The 20565-nt window shown below is 40.7% G+C and overlaps 1 protein-coding gene across 1 annotated transcript in view; it reads left to right on the top strand.

Annotated features, from left to right (window-relative positions):
• The window catches only part of LOC140224641 (uncharacterized), a 29132-nt gene extending 16546 nt beyond the window's left edge, over positions 1–12586 (top strand). Inside the window, exon 2 of the mRNA XM_072300680.1 lies at positions 12177–12586. Within this exon, the coding sequence (XP_072156781.1) occupies positions 12257–12586 (330 nt within the window). The 5' untranslated portion in view covers positions 12177–12256. The remainder of the gene's footprint in view (positions 1–12176) is intronic.
• Positions 12587–20565: the final 7979 nt, after the last annotated feature.

Raw genomic sequence — 20565 nt, 5'->3', positions numbered from 1 at the left:
TATTCGGTTCCATGGGGAGGAACCATGAATCGATTCTCAATCAACGCTCCATTGTTTATTTCGGTGCCTCTTATTGTTCCACTTGTTACACAAAACGTTTTTATATGGTTATGTTGTGTGTAATAAATCTCGCAAAAAATCCTGAGAGACTCGATTCATTTGAAAAGTTTTTTGTCGGGTTCAGTTTTATTTATTTATTTATTTATTTATTTTTTCTTAAGTGTAGTGCTTAAATATTCTTATTACACATCATTCTTTGAAGTGTTGCTTATATTTTTTTTTTTTTTTTTTTTTGGGGGGTGGGGGGTATTTTTTTTCTAAAAATTGTCCCGATAACAATTGAAAAAATAAAAGTTTCATCATCCGCTTGTTCTTTTCACATCATGACCGACAATTTGGCGTACTTAAAATTGATCGAAATCAACTGAGAGAGGCAAATTATTATTATAAGAGGAAAATTGAGTAAATTGTTTCACGGGTTAAAATTTTAAGAGGACCGTATAAGATTCCTCAGCTATAATAATCTCATAACCTCATTCCAAAGTTAATCCTTCTTCAGAAGTTCCCTCAAGCAATGATATCCTCTTTGGACAATATAAACCAGTCATTGTAAAAGTTAATGATCTAGCGCTAATCAAATACAGACTGTGAGTGTGATAGTCATTCAGTCTGTTATTTACGGCAATTTAGCCTACCTACAGTCTTTTTAGACTCTTTTACAAAAGATAAAAGAGTACTCTAAAATAACGACTTAACTATTGTAATGTAAGTTCAGTCGCAATACAGTTATTGCAAAATGCGAGAAATATTACACTGCTCAGGAGTCCACATAAATGCTCTGAACTGCGGATTGGTCACCTGAAACCAAAATGTTTGCAAAAATTATACATCGATACGTCCATCGAGGCCACACATCTCAATCGCGGTGTTTCAAAATCTCTACTCATTCTTAATTTTTCCGAGGAGAAACAGGTCAACAATACATAAAGCTTGAAATTTCTACGGAATATTCTGCCAATAGAAGAGAAAAATCAAGGATGTTCTCAAGAAATTAAGTAGACTAGTTTTCCAACAAAAAAAAAATAAGACAGGATATCTGCAACGTCGCAAACGGATATAAGTCGTTTCACATTTTGACCATGGATAAAGTATTCAATATACATTACGTAGATATTTTTAGTAAAAAAACGGTGAAGCCATTGCGGTGAGACAACACCCTAAGGACCAACGACCAACGGTCACATACTTTCGTGTGGATAAAATAATGTACCCGTACAAATTTTACAACATTCCTTTGTTCATTTCTGGTGTCCTGATCTTATCTGGAGGGAAGAAGAGAAGCTACTTGAACCAGTGGCGAGGCGTGAATGATCGATTATCGATATCTTCCCATTTGAAGCTATGATAAAGAATCGATTATTACGGTGTTCGTTGCGAACACCCGATTTATCGATCTTTTTCCATAGTTTTAGATGGCAAATCAATAGATATATCGCAAAGCACGCCACGCCATTGCGCCTAACAATAAGCTTGTCATATTCAAATATTCGATATTGTTCTGAGCATCCGAGCCGTGAACCCTATGTTGTTTCAGTCGTCTTCGAAATCGTGACTGGACTCGAAATAGACGAAGCATTCGCAGTCAGTGAATAGAAAATGCGCTAGTCTTCTTGGAGATATTTCTAGGAAAGAGGTGGCTTTTTATTTAATATAACCTCGCCAGAATGCTTGGATTATCTTTCGATTTTTTTATTTTCATTCCTAAAAAGCCTTTTTAACTACTAAAGACCTTTCTCCGTAGGACCACCATTCTTGTGTTGAAAAATCACAAAATAAGAAGAATAGGAGAGTATATTGTGATCGTTAGAGAGATGACAAAGATGACAAAATATTTAAAATAATGATCCATGTGATCGAATAGTGAAACCATCGTGAAATTGCATGATACTCGGAACAATCACAAAAAAATAGATTTTTCTATATCGGGAGAAAAACTGCGTTAACGTCATGTCAGTTCGCCTTCAGTTTTTAGAGTAGGCAATATGGGCTCCTATGTGGTCGGATAGTGGTATCACTATCAGTGGCGTGGCGTGAATTGCGATTTATCGATTGTTATGCAATTTAAACCTATGGAAAAGGATCGATAAACGGGGTGTTCGCAGCGAACACCTTCATACTCGATTCTTTACCATAGGTTTAAACGGCATAACAATCGATTTATCGCAATTCACGCCACGCCACTGATCACTTTAAGTGTCACGCCTTCTCAGAACAAACAAACATTACCTTTCATTTACGATGGTTCAAATTCTACACAATCGCGTAATCTGTGAGACAATATTGGGGAAGTGAGGAAAAGGTCAAAACGTCATCGAAAAAAATCTTCAAACAAAATGTCGACGATTCATGGTTCTGAAAGTTACGTTAGAGTAAGGTAAGTTCGCTCCGTTAAGTTTGGTAAGAATATATAATGCATGGAAAATTGGACTCCGAAAGAAAGACATCGTAAAGAAGTATCAGTTTGTGTTGCTAACGTCATTGTCAGTATCGTGCTCGTCATTTCATAAAAGACTTGGTTATTTCGGGATGATCATGATGTCAAAAGAAAACTCAGAAAAACTAGTTTACTGCCACGATTGTTGAGACTATACTACGTAATCATCCTTTAATGCCAATCCTAGGTTTCGCTTAACCGCATTACCTTCTTCCGTCCCCAATCTTTATCGGTGCACTGACAAGCCTCAGAGACTTTAACGCAAGGGTATGAAAGTCAACCTTCTCTCTACCAAACAGTAACGTGTCTCTAGAAGAAATTTTTAAGGGTATTCAACGAACTGCTTCAATATATAATAAATAAGCAGTCTACTGATACATGAAACGAGTGACTATAATTACTCATAAGGATTGATCTTAGCCTATTTGGACCGCGTTTAACAGAGAGGAACCAAGCCACATCAGCTATTGCCAAATTTAACTGGACATTTTAATTTTTTAAGAGAGAACGTTTGTGTGGATTTCTTTGAAAATTGTAAGGAATTTCCTTCGTACTATGGAGAAATACCACTGAAGTTTGCACGGAAATCCGCGCAACCGTTTTCATGTGAAAAATTAAATTGCCCAAGTAAATTTGGCAGTAGCTGATGCGGCTTGGCTCCTTTCTGTTTAACGCGGTTCATTTATGACCGATGAATGTCAGTTTCAGCAAATGAATGTTATCCTGAGCATTGTTAAACGGAGATTAGAGTTAGGAATCGCAAATAACATCCGAAATATGAGATGTATCTGTAAGATTTTCCGTCTTTGCTTCGCATTTCTAATGCAAAATGGGTGATAAGTGGCACATAATTCTATTTTGAGAGTTGCATCTCAGGGTAACTAATATCGGATGCCGGCGTCCGCCTTGTCACTGCGCCACCTTGGTGCCATTAGTCAATGATAGATGCAATTTGCACTGGTCATTCCTTTTGCATAACTAATGAGACCAAGGTAGAAGAATTCTTGCGATGAATTGGCTCGGTGAATGATGTCACTTACTGTGTTTTTTGACGGGCGACAACTTCATTGATGGTAAATGCAAAAACATGGCGCTGACTGTATCTTTTCTGCCGTGCTAAGGAAGAAAGCCGTATAAGCCTTTATACGTTGCCAGATTTCCTTCAATAAAAATCGAATTTACTGGAAAAATTGTTAAAATTTTTTGTCAAATTTTTCAGATAATTTTGTTCGCAATTTGATCTAAAACATCTGAAAATTTCCCGGAAAAATATGTATAACCTTCCTAAAAAATACATGTTTTATCCGGAGAAATTTGGCAACTCTCGAATGTTCATACGGCGTTTTTCCTTAGCACGGGAGTGTTGGCCTAGTGGCCATAGCGTGTCTATAACTCTAAGCTAATAGGTTCCTTATTTGAATCCTGGTAGGGGTGACAAATTTCACGAAACTGACTGAAGTGTCCACTGAAAACAGGTAACTATACTTGCCTTAATTTTTGGAGAGTCAAAAGTTAAAGTTCGAGAAGCCCGGATCATCGACATGCCGACTTTTTTTGTCCAAGAACAATAAATAAACTTAATGTTGGCTGTGTGTTCCGAACGGAATGTAGATCACTAAAACCAACAAAGAAATGACCTTAGACTAACTCTTTTTTATCAAACGAGCGTGTGACTAAGGGAATGCGAAAGGATTTTGGAAACCCGGTGCATCCTGAGACTTGATCACATAAAGAGCAATTTTCCGTGACTAATTAATTTTTTTTTTTTTGGGGGGGGGGGGGGGGTTGGTTATGCTCCCTATCGAGGAACTCTTAAAACAAAAGGGGTGCTCTAGGATCAGAGCATTTCAAAGGCAAACAAAGCACCAGATATGATGCCATTGTGAAAAGTATCGTGCTCTATGGTAAAGAAGTGTGACCTTTGACGAAGCGAACGCAAGGTATGTTCATGGTCGGACTGGCTCGCATCTGAGGGCGTAGACCCTTGGTTGATTAAAGGGGCGTAATGTGATATTTCGTGGTAGTACATTCCCTGCGTGGAGAGGGGTTCGGAAAATTTTGGCAAATCAGCACAAGTTTACGCTACTTTCAGGTTCAAAGTTTATTAATCGTAGAGAGTATAAATTGCAAAATTGAACGTATTGAAGTAACCGACAGACTTCTGAAATTAAAGAAAACATAAAAAATTAAAGCCACTAGACGCATCGAAGCACCATTATTTCCAAAATAAAAAAAAAAAAAAAAAAAAAAAAAAAACCGAATCAGTACTGCGGTTTACACGAGCTGAAGACGTGGGTCTGCAAGCAAATCCTGAAAAGAAAAGAAGTATCAACACAGCCGAAGATAGGAAAAACGTATTCGGGCCACTTTTTTAACTTTTCTCCCGAATCTGAGCGATACCTCATTGACAGCATATAGCAGAGCATTGAGAGCTCACGCTTCGCGTCATCGCGCCTTCAATTTTTCAGATGCAGCACGGACGTCCATCAAGTACGAATAGTTGTATCTCTGCGCCGTCGCAAACGCGCATCTTTTCCCTCCCTCTATTTCCATATTGTGTTTGTTTCCGTTTGTCTTATTCGTAATGGTGCTTCAAGCACTACGTGAGTAACGTAGCCGAAGGTAGGAGAGATGTGTTGGGGCCTCTTTTTTAACTTTTCTCCCGAATCTGAGCGACATCCCATTATTGACAGCATATATCAGAGCATTAAGAGCTCACGCTTCGCGTCATCGCGCCTTCAATTTTTCAGATGCAGCACGGACGTCCGTCAAGTACGAATAGTTGTATCTCTGCGCCGTCGTTTCCCTCATCCTTTCCCTTGCTTTTTTTTTTTCATATTGTGTTCGATGCGTTTGTCTTATCCGTAATGGTGCTTCAAACTAGTAGCATAGAGCAGAGCATTGCGAGTTTACGACTCACGCCATCGCGTCTTACATTTTTCATATGTAATGTGGACATCCATCTTGCGCGAATAGTTGTATCGCGTTTACACTTTAGATGTCTCTTTTTTTAATTTCGAGATAAATTAAGGTTAAGTTTGTCTGAGGTATGCTATGGTATGTCCAAATCAATAGTCATTTTGAAAAGAAAGAAAAATGTTTAAAGGTCTCTCAAGAGGTCCATGAAAGAGGTGCGTATGTCTAAAAATCGAGCCGACCATCGCTTCTAAGGGAGTTACACGTAAAATAGGAATGTAAATTCTCATCTTTCTCGCGTTGTTAGATATCCGCCTTGATTGACCTCGTGCTCTCTTCAACTTGCGCGCGGAAGCGTTGGCCATGTTGAGCAGGGATTGAATGGAACGACTCCTCTAACTAAATGTTCACCTGTGCTGTAGTATCTTTTTTGAAGCGGAAATCTCAAAAAGCGCAAATTTCTTACGTAGATTATGAAGTTAGGACTGCATTTCAGAGTTTGCCAATGCCCTCGTCGTGATTTTTTAGACCATTTCTATGAGGAAAAACTCTTATTTTTGTTCTAACAAAAGTTCGCAACAGGCCCATTTCTTGCTACACCATACCAAGAGCCAATGAGATCCAATCCCAAAAGCATGATTCTATGGTACATGCAACTCACTGGGAAAAAACACATTGGATCTAAAAATCAGACTCTTAAAAACATCGACAAGAAAAAATACTCTTGATTCAATCGGATTTTTGCTTAAATCAAGCACCAAACCTCTTAATTTGAGCGGATTTCCTTTTGATGTAAGCGAAAATCTGATTGAATCAAGAGTCCTTTTTCTTGTCAATGTTTTCAAGAGTCTGGACTCTAGATCCAATGTGTTTTTTTTCCAGTGTAGAGGGAAATAGTGCTAAAAACCGAGAATTCGTATTTTTGACCATATTCCGCGGTCCACCCTTCAAGGCGCTTCGTGCTTCTAATGTACAGGTTTTCCTTTTAATTTAAGCGAAAATCTGATTGAATCAAGAGTCCTTTTTCTTGTCAATGTTTTCAAGAGTCTGGACTCCAGATCCAATGTGTTTTTTTAGTGCTGACAATGAGCCTGGCCTCCGAGATGTTTCAACACCCACTTTTTCGGGTAACCCAAATCCATTCGAATGCGCCCGCGTTCGCTAATCTCGATGCATCCGCTTGTTCCGCGTCGTCCTCGCCGTTGTCGCCGTCGAACCGAAGCCGTTCGATCAAATCGCGCCCGATCGCGTATCTGCTCGCTTCTCGGAATCCCCGCTCGCAATGATAAATTCCGGCCCACTTAGCCGTCCCGTCGACCGGGAGTGGACATAAAGCATGGAAAGCGGTCACCGAGCCCAGGACTCCCGGCACCCGGCTCAACGGCGTTTTATTGCCCGCTGCCCGAGTTTATTACGTCGGATAGCTGAATAAATTACTCCCTCCCACCCGCCCCCCGCGCCCCTCCCCGATCGAATTTCAATTCGGAAAGTAGCCGCCCAAAATTTTTATTGCCGCGCCTGCGCCTCCGAGTCGTGAAGAGCAGGTCGACCGCTCCGCACTTACTGCCGTGCTGAGGAAAAACGCCTTATGAGCCTTCAGACGTTGCCGAGTTTCCTCCGATAAAAACCGATTTTACTGGGAAAGTTGCGAATTTTATTTTCCAGTTTTTTTAGAAAATTTTGCACACAATTTAATCTAAAATATCTGAAAATGTGACGGAAAGATATGCATGAATGTCATAAAAAAAGCATGTTTTATCGAGGCAAATTTGGCATCTCTCGGATTTTCATACGGCGTTCTTCCTTAGTACGGCAGACTACCTCTCCCATGCTGTCGCGCTAAGGAAAAACGCCGTATGCACCTTTAGACGTTGCCAAATTTCCTTCGACAAACTGTAAATCTCCGGGAAACTTTGGACCTACTTTTCCTCTGATTTGTCAGAGGATTTTGATCGTAATTTTATCTCGAGTGTCAGAAAATTTCAAGGAGGTATATTCAAAACTTTTCATGAAAATAAATCGTTTCCAAGAGACATTTTGGCAACCTCCGACTATTCATACGCCGTTTTTCCCTAGCACGGCATCATAGCAATTCGCTCTGAAGTATAATGTGCCCTTGACGACAGATCCATTTCGATTGATACCATTAGTCTATTTTACAATCTACTGCTGTGAAGAGACTGCTTCCCACGGAAAGAATCGGGAATTTCCTCGGACAAATTGTCTGGGGAAGGATTGCTTTCGGTTAGAGAAAAGGTGCAATAGACCTCTAGACAATGTTTGAATTAAAACACAGCGAAACATGCGTTCACTTCAAAATTTTACGGGTAAAAATCACACAACGGAAGGTCGCACGGAGGAATATACTCTTTTTAAAGTTATCGAATGTACCGTTTGCCATGAGCTGTAACGTTAAATTTTTGTCACAGAACGGAGCATGTATATTTGTAGATCTTGCGTTTAAGATTCGATTGCTTATAGCTTGGTGCCTACTCCTGATTCTTACTCAATGAAGAAAAATATGAGATATCCGAAGGATGTAGCCACATTCTTAAGGCACATCCGTGCTGTTATAGAGAGTTTTTTGCCTTCATTTCTTCACTTTCCGCTATTATAATGGCATATATCTAATTTTTAACACATTCATTTTGCAAGAAATCAAAACAGTTTTCTAGTTAAACTGAGAAGCATTTTGTACTGGTTGAAGAAAAACTCACGAAATACATGAAGAAATATCAGTAATGAAGTCTGCGTCGAAAAAATGATAAGTGGATATTAAATTTTCCTTCGTAAAGTGTCACGTCTATGTTCACTGAGACAAGTAATCCTTACAGCGTTTTCACCATTAACAAGGAAAGAACCAGAAAAAAAGAGAGAAAAATAACAGGGATTTAGACACCTTTGACTAATAATGTAATGGGAGACTTTGTAGTTTTCAATTTACAGGGAAACCCCGTCACGTGTATATGATGTTTATGAAGAAACCGCGATTATGAGCCTCTCGTTCCGTCGTAACTCCGTCCAATTTTTGCGCGCGTGCATATATACCGTGAAAATGCGACTTCCATAGTTGCGACGAAGCCGTCCGCAGTGGCGTGGGTGCTTCGCGATGTATCGATTGATCTTCCATTTAAACCCATGGAAAAAGATCGATAGCAAGGTGTTTGCAAGAAACACCTTAATAATCGATTCTTCACCACAGCTTCAAATAAGGGAATATCGATAATCGATCATTCTCGCCTCGCCACCGGCCGTCCGCCGTGAAATACACCCACTGAGAATGGCGACCTATGGAGGACGCCTAGGGAGTTTCCCACTGACCCACGTATTGGAGGATCATCAGTCATGAGCCCATTCCGTCGTGGATGCACCCAAGTCCATGCACTTGCATACTGTTCTGCGCATTGAAATACGACATGAGCCGAACAAGGAGACTCGGACGAGCTAGACAGTAATTGCACGGTCCGTTTGCGGGAGTGAGAGCGAAGACAGCTCTCGTCCGCCTATGTCCAGCGCCGTTATCGCAGCTCATCAATGCCATTGCGCCGTCCTCCGTCGCCAAATCTACTTTTATATACCTGAATTTACAAGGGTTGACAAGAAACTAGAGTACCTGTATAGCGAGAGAATAGACAGATGTGAAACTCCGAAAATCCATCAGGCCTTCACCGATGTCTCTGCGAATAAAGTTAGGGCCCAGAAATGCAGCCAACCTATGAGTCTCAATTATCCAGAGTGCTTTACTAATACAATTGTTACGAACCATCGTTTATAAAGCACGTGTTTGACTTAATTTTGCATAAATTTACTCGTTTTTGCGGAAGAACGCTCATTTATGTACATTCTTAGCCATCTTGGTTAGAATTGGAATCTGCAGACTGGCAGTGAAATTTTGTGCGTTAGAAGTTGGTTAGAAGGGTGGCTGCACTTTTGGACCCTAAGCCCTCCATGAAGCGATCTGTCCATACTCTCACTATATAGGTACTCTACAAGAAACAAAAGCAAAAACAGATGGAAACACTTCTCTATTCCTATAAACCTCAGTAGGAAGCCTACTTCTCTAAATTCCTCAGAAATTATGAAATAATTTAGTGACAAGTACTAACTCTGAGTCAGGGAGTTGACCAAGGATTTGGTCAAGAGTTAATTCTTTAATTGAAGCGAATAGGATAACCTAGTATTTTAAAAGTGATGGAACCATCGTGGGCCTTGTCTCTACTAGAGTACCTATATTGAGAGAGTATGGCCACTGGGCCCCATGGAGAGGCTTAGGACCCAAAAATGGCGGTGCTTTGTTTTGGTTTTTGTGGATGGGAGGGGGGTCATTGCCAATTTTTGACGGTTATCACCAACCGCACTTGCTGCCAACCTTACTACATCTAAGATAATTTTTCTCAAAAATTGCACACGATTAGCCTTAAAAATATGTGAAGAAGTCGCAATAGTGCATTTGAGTAAATTTCTCGTTACGATAAGCAAAGAAAACTACATTTTGAGTCATTTTGCATTACATTAATGTATGGCGTCCGCCCTTTTTGGGTCCTAAGGGCTCCATTTAGCTTAAGATGGCTGAGCCAATCAGAGGTGGTAACACCAGTGGCCATACTCTCTCAATTTAGGTACTCTAGTCTCTACGGGACGTTTTATGGGATTGTCCCCAAGTTCCAATAGCAAGAATGAAACTTCTGGGCACTTTCCCACACGAAACAGCAACATTTCTTCTTCTCCGCTCTGAGTCGCTCTTACATGATTCCACAAGGAGTCTACTCGGTACTGTGAGTAACATTGACTGACTCGGTGTATTTCCCAGCTTTGCAAGTATGAGATTTTTCCCTAAAGGACGAATCCCATGAAACGTCCCGTGGAGACAAGGCCATATCAGTGCCCAAAGCGCCACCAAGCAGCTTTTGAAATCAACTTCTAACGATGTTGAGCGTGAAAAAACCGCCCAATGATGTAACTCGCGAAGAGAAATTGACAACACCGCAGTTGCTCGACTTGGAGCTAGTATAAATCTTGGTAATCACTCGTTATTAAATCGTCGGAACGGTTAAATTAATAAGCATTCCTGTAATATGCATGATAAATACCTTTGATGCCTCGTTGACGAAAACAATGCTTTCACAGGAAGATGTCACGGTTTTGTTTCCCGCCGACAACCAAATTGCTTTTCTATCTTTCTCACCACACCACAGCGTAGGTCACCTGTTGCGGCGCCGCGCCGCGCCGCGCCGCACTATGGTCCTGGACTTAACCTGAGCTTGATAAAATTCGAGTCTCGGGATCTGTAAAAATTAATTTTTGGGCTAAATACCCATACATTCAATTATATTAAATAATGATATGTATCCTCGACACTCTACGGAATCTGCAAGGGCACACTCTCTGGCAGGATTAAAAATGAGAGAACCCTACGTCAACTTTCAGTGGTAATTTTGTATGATTTGTCACGAGGGACACCAAAAAATTCCAAAACTTGATCTTTTGCGAACATTTCAAGGTTAAGACACAATGAATTGAGAATTTGGGGAAAACACGGTAAGAGTTTTACGGCGCTGTTGTCAAATTAGAAATTATTCTTATAAAAAATTCTCAGTAACCATATTAAGGTAAATTATGACATAAAACAATCATCGGATGCTATCAATAGTCTTAGAGGGAAATAGTGCTAAAAACAGAGAATTCGTATTATTGACCATATTCCGCGGTCCACCCTTCAAGGCGCTTAGCGCTTCTAATGTACAGGTTTTTAACGTAGCATTAAGATTGTGCGGTGTTCTCATCATGTGTACAAAATGAGATTTTACATAAAAGAAATATATATATATTATTCTATCTTTCCTCTTCTATTGCTAATAGTTATTAAATATCTTCTCAACATAAATAAGGTCAATAATTTTAACTTCCGCCGCTGCGCCGACCGCACTGTGTTGGAGCAATGCGTGAAGTATTCATGCAGTCTTGTAGGCGCTATGCGTTTCACGCCGACCGCTGCTGACCTCACTGTTTGGCGCAATGCGTGAAGTATTCATGCAGTCTTGCAGGCGCTAAGCGTTTCCAGCCGACTGCTGCTAACCGCAGTGTGTTTGACGCAATGCGTGAAGTATTCATGCAGTCTTGTAGGCGCTATGCGTTTCATGCTGACCGCCGCGCCGCTCCGTTCTAGGTCAAATTGCGTGTTTGGTTTCTCTCTTAACTCGACTAATTGAAGGTGTTGTCTCATGTATCACCGAGAGACGACAAAATTAGAAATGACTATACTTTTACTCTCAGGAAATGAGAGATTTTGTCGTCTTTTCTCGTTTGTAATTTATTTTCTGAATCCGATTTTTTGCTCTCTTTTTTTGATACCTGCATTCAAAAAGATTGCAAAATTTGCCGCCCCCTACATTTTGCCGCCCATGTGGCCATCCCCTTAATCCGGCCCTGTAACTAGTGGGCTACGCCACACCCCCTCACCACTCAGCTAGTACAACCTCCCGAGACGCTTTGCGTCTTGAGCGTTCTGCGCTACGCGTTACTCTTAAGATTTTTGTTTACAAACGGATTTGGATTTCTACCTTAATCTTGACCTTAACCTTTTTTTTATTCCCAACAATTTTAATTATAGTACAACGGTGACGAGATGTTATTCGCAAAGCTTTACATGAAGGATTGCAATTCATGAAGGTTAAAAACCACCCTATTCGTTTTGGCATAGTTTTTTTATTGCGTTTTTTGTTGACTTTTTGCCTGACTTCAGCACATATTTTTCTTCTTTTTTCAGAAGTCCAGGGGAACTTTTCAAAGATGGCGGTCCTCGAGAGGCGCTGAAGAGCGCAGACACGGAGGGTGCGTAACGGGACTATGACGGTGGCTATGCTTTTGCCGGACCAGACGTACAAGGAGCAGGAGTGCGAGGAGGTGGTGCTGCAGGCCTGCGACCAGCTCCTCGCCCGCTACCGAATCCGGCCGGAGTTCTTCTGCCGCTTCCGCGAGAACGTCGCCGCCCTCCAACGCCGCCACCACCCCCAACGGCAGGCCAGGTCCTCCACCCACGGCAGCCACAACAGTCATCCCAGCAGTCACACCAATGGTAAGCCTCCTCGCTTTTCTCCAAAAGGATCGTCGTATCTCGGATGTGAATGTAGATGCCTTCTTAAACTCAGTAAACTGCCCAATACACTGCCGTCCTAAAGGGTCAGATTCACCTGCGCGTTAAACGCGCGTCTTGACCCGAAAAGTAGGATCCCATCCTACTTTAAGCGAGTTACGCGTTGCGAGTTGCGACCTGATTGGCTACGAAGATTGCCGAACACGGCCGAAGACCTACTCGCCGCTCAAGACGCGCGTCTAGCTCGCAGGTGTATTTGCCCCTTCAGAGAGAACGCCGTATGAACATTCAAGGGTTGCTAAATTTCCCCGGATAAAACATGTATATATTTTTAAGGAAAGTGGTGCATATTTTTCATTGATATTTTTAGATAATTTAGATAAAACTCAGAACAAAATTGACTGAAAAATTGGAAGAAAAATATTTACAAACTTTCCCGAAAATTCGTGATTTACGAAGGAAATTTGGCAACGCCTAAAGGTTCATGCGTTGTTTATCCTTAGCACGGCAGTACATAGGGGTCGTAACTACCCTCCCCTGGGCCAGTTCGCCCGAAAAAAGGAGGAAGTAAAAAAGAAGGAAGAAGAAGGAATGAACGTAGGAAAGCCATTTACACTTGATAACTATTCATGACGAAATTGACTCAAACTGCATATTAGATGCTTCAAAAATTCAAAAAGTTTGTGAAAAAGTCCTCGAACCCCTCTCCCCCCCCCCCCCCCGTTTGAAGTGTTTGGATCCGCCGACGGCCAAATATCAGGCTAATTACTGAAATTGATAAACGAAGCGAAAGACAATGGAGACAAAGGGGAAATGGAGCAATCCTTCGATGGAAGCGTATGGTTGCAATGGACTAAGGAGGTAAGTAGTAGGTTAAAAATTGGGAACCCATGAGAGGTTAGTCCATCGTTTCTCCCATAGTCTATAGTAACCACCCGTTTCAACCAATACTCCATTTTTCTTCTGTCTTCTTTGTCCATCGCTCTGTCAATCAATTTCAACTATCAGCCTGTAGGTTGCCGAGGTATATTGTATTTAACCGCCAGAATATGTCATTACTTCAGGTTAATTCGATCATGTAAAGTATATACAACACAGCGACAGAGGATCATCCTATTGAAAACAGGCAAAACACGGATGCCACTGTGTAGCTCGCCGAGTTTGACCGAGATGTCACACAGTGGATCGAGTCAATAGTCAAAATCATGCCAAAGCTCTTGATTGGGCGGCTCTTATTTTTCTACCCTTGCGCTTGAGTCTCCGACAGTGACGGCCGACGCAATGCACGGTGGATCGAGTCCACAGGAGAGGACCGTCAAAATTTGGAAACTTTAAACGCTTACAACTTTATACAAAGCTTTGAAGTTCTAAATGTGGTTACATTGGTTTCCTCGTGAAATTTTCCCGTAGGCACCTCTTGAAATTTAAAATATCACGAAATAAACATCTGATTTTGCAGTTTTAGTCAAAATAATCATGTCCGACCTCTCTCATTGACTCGATTTACTCTGCGTCGGCAGGTTTTATAACAACAGAGACTCGATCACCATGTAAAGTACTTTCGAATTTGAATCTTAATCCAAAAATCACCGACATAATGCATGAATTATAATTATATCATCTCGCGATACAATCTCTATACATCTCGATACAACTTTCCAATGACAAGTAAGGAGCTCTATTGACAAGCTCTCTGTTGTTGAATCCTCCGATTCTAGTTGCACGAAACTGCATACGGTTGAAGACGCCGTTCTCAGTATGTTTGAATGAAGATGTCTCTGCTTCCGTGCCACCACTTTGTCGTAAAGAACGTCGTATAAATATTCGAATGTTGCCAAACTTCCTCTCAGAAAATACTTAATTTTGAGGAAAGCTCTGCATATTCTTCCTTGAAGTGTTCAGACTTTTAAGATCGAACCACGAACAAAATCCTCTGAAAAACAGGAGGAGATGTATTCCTAAATTTTCGTGGAAATTCATAATTTGGCCAAAGGAAATTTGGCAACGCCAGACGGGTCTTGCGGCGTTCTTCCTTAGCACGGCAGCACTGCCGTGGCCGTACGGTAGCGTGAGATTGTTGGAAAACTCAGACTGGTCACCTGAGGACTTTCCGACGAACCACAAGCTCTTATGGCAGTGACCAAGCGGTGACAAGCCGTCGCTCCTCCGACGTAAGGACGCAACTGGAATTTGAGATGAGCCCTTCCGTCCATGTAACTCCATGTTTCTCAAGGCTCATCGGTAAATGGAAATACTCCTTCACGTCGGAGGAACGACAAGTGTGTCACAAGTCTGGTGACGCGCACCGCGGCTTCCATCGTCAGTGTTGAGCTTCACGGCTGGAGGCACCACTTCCAATCAGTGTGTTGCCAGGTCGCATTGTCCTCTTGATTTTGAAAGGGTTAAATGGTAGATGCCAGGGTTTTCTCCGACTTTCGAACGACAATGTCGGACGAAGTTGATAACTTGCGCGTTATTTTAGACGGTGTGTACTGAAACAAAACGAAATGTTCCCTCAGAACGGCAAGTGACTTCCAGGTTACAATACATGGCGAGCGCCGAGCCAGCGAGCCGCGTCTATCCCCGCGGAATACTGATATCAGAGTTGCCAAATCAACACACGTGAATGAAAATAAGGTGGCTTTATTCTGGTCTTTCGGGATTAAATCGCTTGAAAGAAAGCAATTGTCAATATGGGTTTTTAAATAATGATTTGAATATAAAACTGATTGAAACCCCGCATCTAAGTAACTCCACTTACATTAAGTATCTACAACTTACTGAAGACAATTTGACGTTCTATACACTACCCCCTTTCCTTTCCTGTTTTTCTCTCCCCAGCGTGGACTGATTTTTTAAAAACAGTTGGTATTAATAAATTACTACATTCTATCCATTTTTTCTTAAAATAAATACATTATGCACCATCGAAAATGTTTGGACGAGAATGACGAAAGGATGATCTGATTGTACTCGTGATATACTCTCGTCATATTAAAACCTGGAACTATGTTTGGCACTCCACAAAATCAACAAATTTGTTGGGTCTTGTAAAAAAATACATAATTTTCCGAAGGTTTGGCAATGCTCCAAAATTAATATGATTTTTTGGTTCTCATAGCCCAGGTTCTTCCCGTTACACGAGTTTTTTATGATACTGTTTGCATGATTATGGTCAAATTTTAAGCTTTGAGGATTAATAGAAAGGAGCGTCGGTAAATTGCAAGGAGATGATTTAAAATTCTATTACACGTTTTATGACTCTCTTATTCATGAAGCGGAAGAAGTCTTCCGGCACCAAGAGTTTTCGTAGGAAACAGAGGGAATAAATAGTGCCGGATCTCTCGCGAGTTTCGTTCGCATGAAAGAAGTATCACAAAAAATGTTGAACCGAAAATTGTATCAAGCAACGACGTATAAACATAAACAAACAAGAAAAAATCACGAAGAAACATGACCCGAATTGTATATACAAGATGGTAAAATAGCGCTTGGTCCACACTATTTTGAGGGGTAGACAAGGCCAAAAAATTCCATCTGCTGGGGCCCTCGGCTAATACTATTCCATTGCATCTACCTGAGCTGAACACTCTACCCCCTCAGTATTGTATTGATGCTCATTCTTTATTACAGCTCATAATGTTTGACCCTACTTGAAATTTTTGGCTTGAAAAAAAACTTGTCCTAAATTTAAGGAAACATGTATCCTTAAAAAGTTTCCTAATTCCAACACGGTGTTAGCTTGGAACAAGCCAACAGTTATCTCGATCCAAGGTAACAAAATTGTGTTGAGTTAAGAAAACCATGCTTTCTTGAACCACGTATACGTTTTCTTGAAACAGACTAACGGATACTTGAAACGGGAAAACTGTTTCCTTAAAATTAGGAAACGAGGGAATCGCTTCTGTGTCCTAAATTTAAGGATCCGTGTGGTGTTGATCGAAGAACCCTGTTTCCTTAGAATTAGGAAACGGAGAGAAGCAAAGCCGTTTCCTGAATTGAAGAATCCATGGAGTGTCGTTTGAAGAGATCAGTTTCCTTAAAATTAGGAAACGGGCATAGCATTTCCTGTTTCCTCAATTTAAGGATATATGTGATGTTGATCGAAGAAACCCATTTCCTTAAAATTAGGAAACAAAAAAATTACCAAACGCCTACTGAGGAGGTGGATGCAACGTGCCGTACACCACCATGTATTCGGCGAGTTGCTCAAGAGGGGCCTTCCAAATATACCGTCGCTCCTTTGGCGGAAGGGCGCATCTACACTTTGAGATGATGAGCCCTTCCGTCCGTATACCACCATGCTCTCTACGGCTTACCTACGTGAAAATTTCGATGCACCCTTACGCCCATGAGTGACATCACGCTCATAAAAAACGTAACGCTAAATTTCCAATTTTTGGACCCCCACTGACTTCTTCCCTCGTCACACTTTTGCGACGTAGGTCCCTATTCTTTCACACGTAAAAACAAAACGGCGTAACTCTCTCCTTGACCCTTTCTCTCCCTTAGAGCGTTACATATTATTTGAACGGTCCTTTACAGAAATCCGACCGAACCGCTTGGATGGCGTTATTCGTAAGATCCACTCCACTCCAAACAAATTCAGTATGTTTAAATTTAATCAATTAATCTCTTGTTCGTAAAGGATTTACGCGTCGGAAAGGTGGAGGTTTTGATAAAACGCAATTTTTGTGCCTTATCAAAAATATTGTTTTCAGTCCAAAATGTCAGAATGCTTTTTAGAAATGCACGGATCAGAGCCAAAGTTCCTTTAATATTTTTCGGTGAATTTTCTAATTCGACGAAAATTTCTTTAAATTTTCTATAGAAAAGCGTGCGTCCGTTAATGTAGGTATAAATAAATAATGTGAAGCTTTTCAACATTTTACTGCAAGTACACTCTTTGAATCTGGTCGTAGCTTCGAACATTTTTAAGTGTCTTCAAATCCCAGAAAGCTTGACTCGGCCCGATATGTACTCATTAAAGTATTACCTATACATGCCTTTATCATCACCACATCTTTACCGCTATTCCGAGTACATTTTGAAAACTCCATAAAGATCATTTATCTTTTATGTGCCAATTTTATAGCCAACATTAAATAATCTTAGATTATTTTGTCTATACTTTATTAGAATTTTAAATCATATTTACTTTCAGTATGAGAAGCGGTTCTCACATGAGCCTCCTTGATTACGCATTAACCTTAATGATATGGGCGTCAGATTGGATAATCGAATGAGTGATAATTTACCTTGAGAGGCACGTATGAAAATCTGTCCTTTAACCAGACTTAAATAAAAAAATAATTTACTCCATGATCATACTATCTCCAAATGAAAAAGAAAGAGGAATACGTTGGTTAAGTCATGGCGGCGATGGCCCACGGTCTTTAAATAATATCTGAGAACCGGCTGATAAACAGAGAGAAAAGGGAAATATGTGGATATTTAATATATTTAAATGATAATTGAGGTAGTATTTGCTAGATAAACCCAAGTGCTATTGAACGGTAGCAGGTGGGCATCTGTTTAGCCAAAGAGATAGATGCGAATAGGTTTAACATAGCAAAATAACTCCTCATCGCTCGCGAGGGTAGGATGGCCGAGTGGACTACGGTGTCGGAATTTCATCTCTTCCCGGGACAATGTCGAAGGTTACAGGATCAAATCTCAGCCAGGGCGAAACGGAGTTCTTCATCAGGATACCAGAGGGAGCGCGAAGCGCGTCAACTACGTAAAGGAATCATCCCCGGCAGTACCAACAATAGGGGTATGCGCTTCAACGGATATGGACACTAGGCGGGGAGCCGATTCCTCAAGGCAGCGACGCGGCGGGAACCGGCCGTTTCCTAATTTTAAGGAAACGCTTGCAGGTACTGTTTCCTTTTTTTTGAGGAAGCGTTTCCTGAAAACAACACAACACTTACTTACTTTTAGGAAACTCTTCGCGCGGCGGTGTTTCCTAATTTGAAGGAAACGTTTTCGTGCTTCAATGTAACAGGAGTTTTGGTTCAAGAAATCGCGTTTTCTTCGACCAAGGCAATACCGTTTTCTTCATTCAAGACTTCGTTTCTTGTCCACTTTTTTCAAGTATCCAATTTTCTTAGGTCAAAACGGCGTCGCCTTGAATTTAGGAAACTGTTTTGATGAATGAGAACCTAGTACTATTTTACCGCCTTCTTACAAAAAAACAAACCTACACAATTTAGACAGAGCAAACAAGTCAAACTTGAACTTACGGTTCTTCCGGAACTTACGGTGGTATCAGGAAATTAAAAGACCCATCATAGTATGTCTGAATTTTACTTTTGCAAATCAATTTCATCAAAAATTTGCCTAGACATGATTTAACCATGTATTTAAAAAATTCACCTCTTCTAGTGGGGCAAGTTATGATAGTAAACCTATGAATTGAATCACTCATTTTAACCCATAAGCCTTTACACAAATGCATATTGGCGATGATACTAACCCAGACCACGTATCTCGGTTTGCGAAGTTGCAGACTTCCGGTCATACTTCATTTTCTTGATGAAAAACAACTCAACGCCTAATCTTGGAGCTCTTGTGAAACTTCTGTGATTTTTCCCCTCTTAACGTTGAAACTTCCGTGGAAATCTCAAGGAATAATATTGATTTGTTCTCCTTCAAAAAAATGAAAAGGGAATTTTCCATACCAATTTTTCAAAATTTTTAAATACCGCAAAGGAGATACGTGGTCCTCGAGTTTCATTGTCAATTTGCTAAAAATCAGACTTAAATTTGTTTAATTTAATACTGCATTGCATCCTGATTGTGGGTGGGGAGGGGTGGGAGGGGGGTGGTGAAGCCGCTCCTGACTTATTCTTCGGGATAATAAAGGAGTTTTTTCATTTGGCAACCCAAATCCCAATTTTTCGCCCCAACCTAACCGTGGACGGTATCACTTTCGTTTCACATTCGTCACACAAATAACACGACACAACAAATTTCGGGTTTTGCATGGTTTGTCCTTCGAACCAAACCAATTTTTTTCGATTCGTAGGTGCTGAAGAAGTGCGCAAAATGCCCATATTAACTTCAGGAAAATTGTCTGATGCTCAGGGCGCCGCCATTTTGAATTTTTCAAAATTGAGAAAACTCCCAATTAGATTTTTGCAAATATCTTCTCAACAGTTCGCCCACGAAACAACAAAATATTCAGCAGAAAGAACATAAAATTTCCGACCGAAATCATCCTCCCCTGTTTTTTCCAGCTTAATTTTTTGGTCGTAAAATTAACGTTTTCATAAAAAATTAGCTAAAATAAGAAGCATTTTTGCTGATTTTAGGTGAAACTTTGCTTCATATCTCCAGTCACGATTATCTGAAACAAAACTGTTATGCTCACTAAAAAGAACGTAAAATTCACTTCTAGGAAGCATATGTCAAAAGTTCCTAAGCTTGGTTTAATCCTGTGAAACAGCAGTTTATTAGCTCCGCCTTTAAATTGTGATTTTGTCGACCGTCTCCCTTACAATCAGGAGCAAAAAGAGGAAAAAGGCTCTAGAAACGTGGAACGTGGTCCAAACTGTGAAACAAGGTGGTAAAATAGTGCAGTAGCAGGTAATCTAGAAGTCGGACAGTTCCGTATCAACATGATTCGCCTGGAAAAAAGTGAGACAGCGCAACTTCTTGGGCGTTCTGATGGAGGTCTATGTGGCCGGCGTTTTATCGCGGAATTATATTCATTGCCACCTCTTCTACTCAGGTCGAGCGGACGTTGATGTTGCCCCGACAGAATGCATCGTGTGTACACCACCACGCGATTCAAATAAACCATTTTTCTCCTTTTTTCCTTTTTTAACGCTAAGAGATCAGTATTCGGCTCTACTTGAGTATGGACAGCCGCACGTTATAGACATGATTCGGTACTTGTAAAATATGCTACTCTAATGATTTTTCTTATTCTCAAATCTTCAACCCGAATACGCCAGGTTGAATTTTAACGTTCCTTTACTCTTTTCTTTTTTCACGATCTATAGGTTAGGACCTAACCTAACTAGAGGACGATAGGTATAGGTTTAGAATTATACCA

Source organism: Bemisia tabaci, chromosome 5 (assembly GCF_918797505.1).
Source record: "Bemisia tabaci chromosome 5, PGI_BMITA_v3".
In the NCBI taxonomy this organism is placed as follows: domain Eukaryota; kingdom Metazoa; phylum Arthropoda; class Insecta; order Hemiptera; family Aleyrodidae; genus Bemisia; species Bemisia tabaci.
Note: the sequence above shows the minus strand (reverse complement) of the source record. Positions and strands in the feature narration are given on the sequence as shown.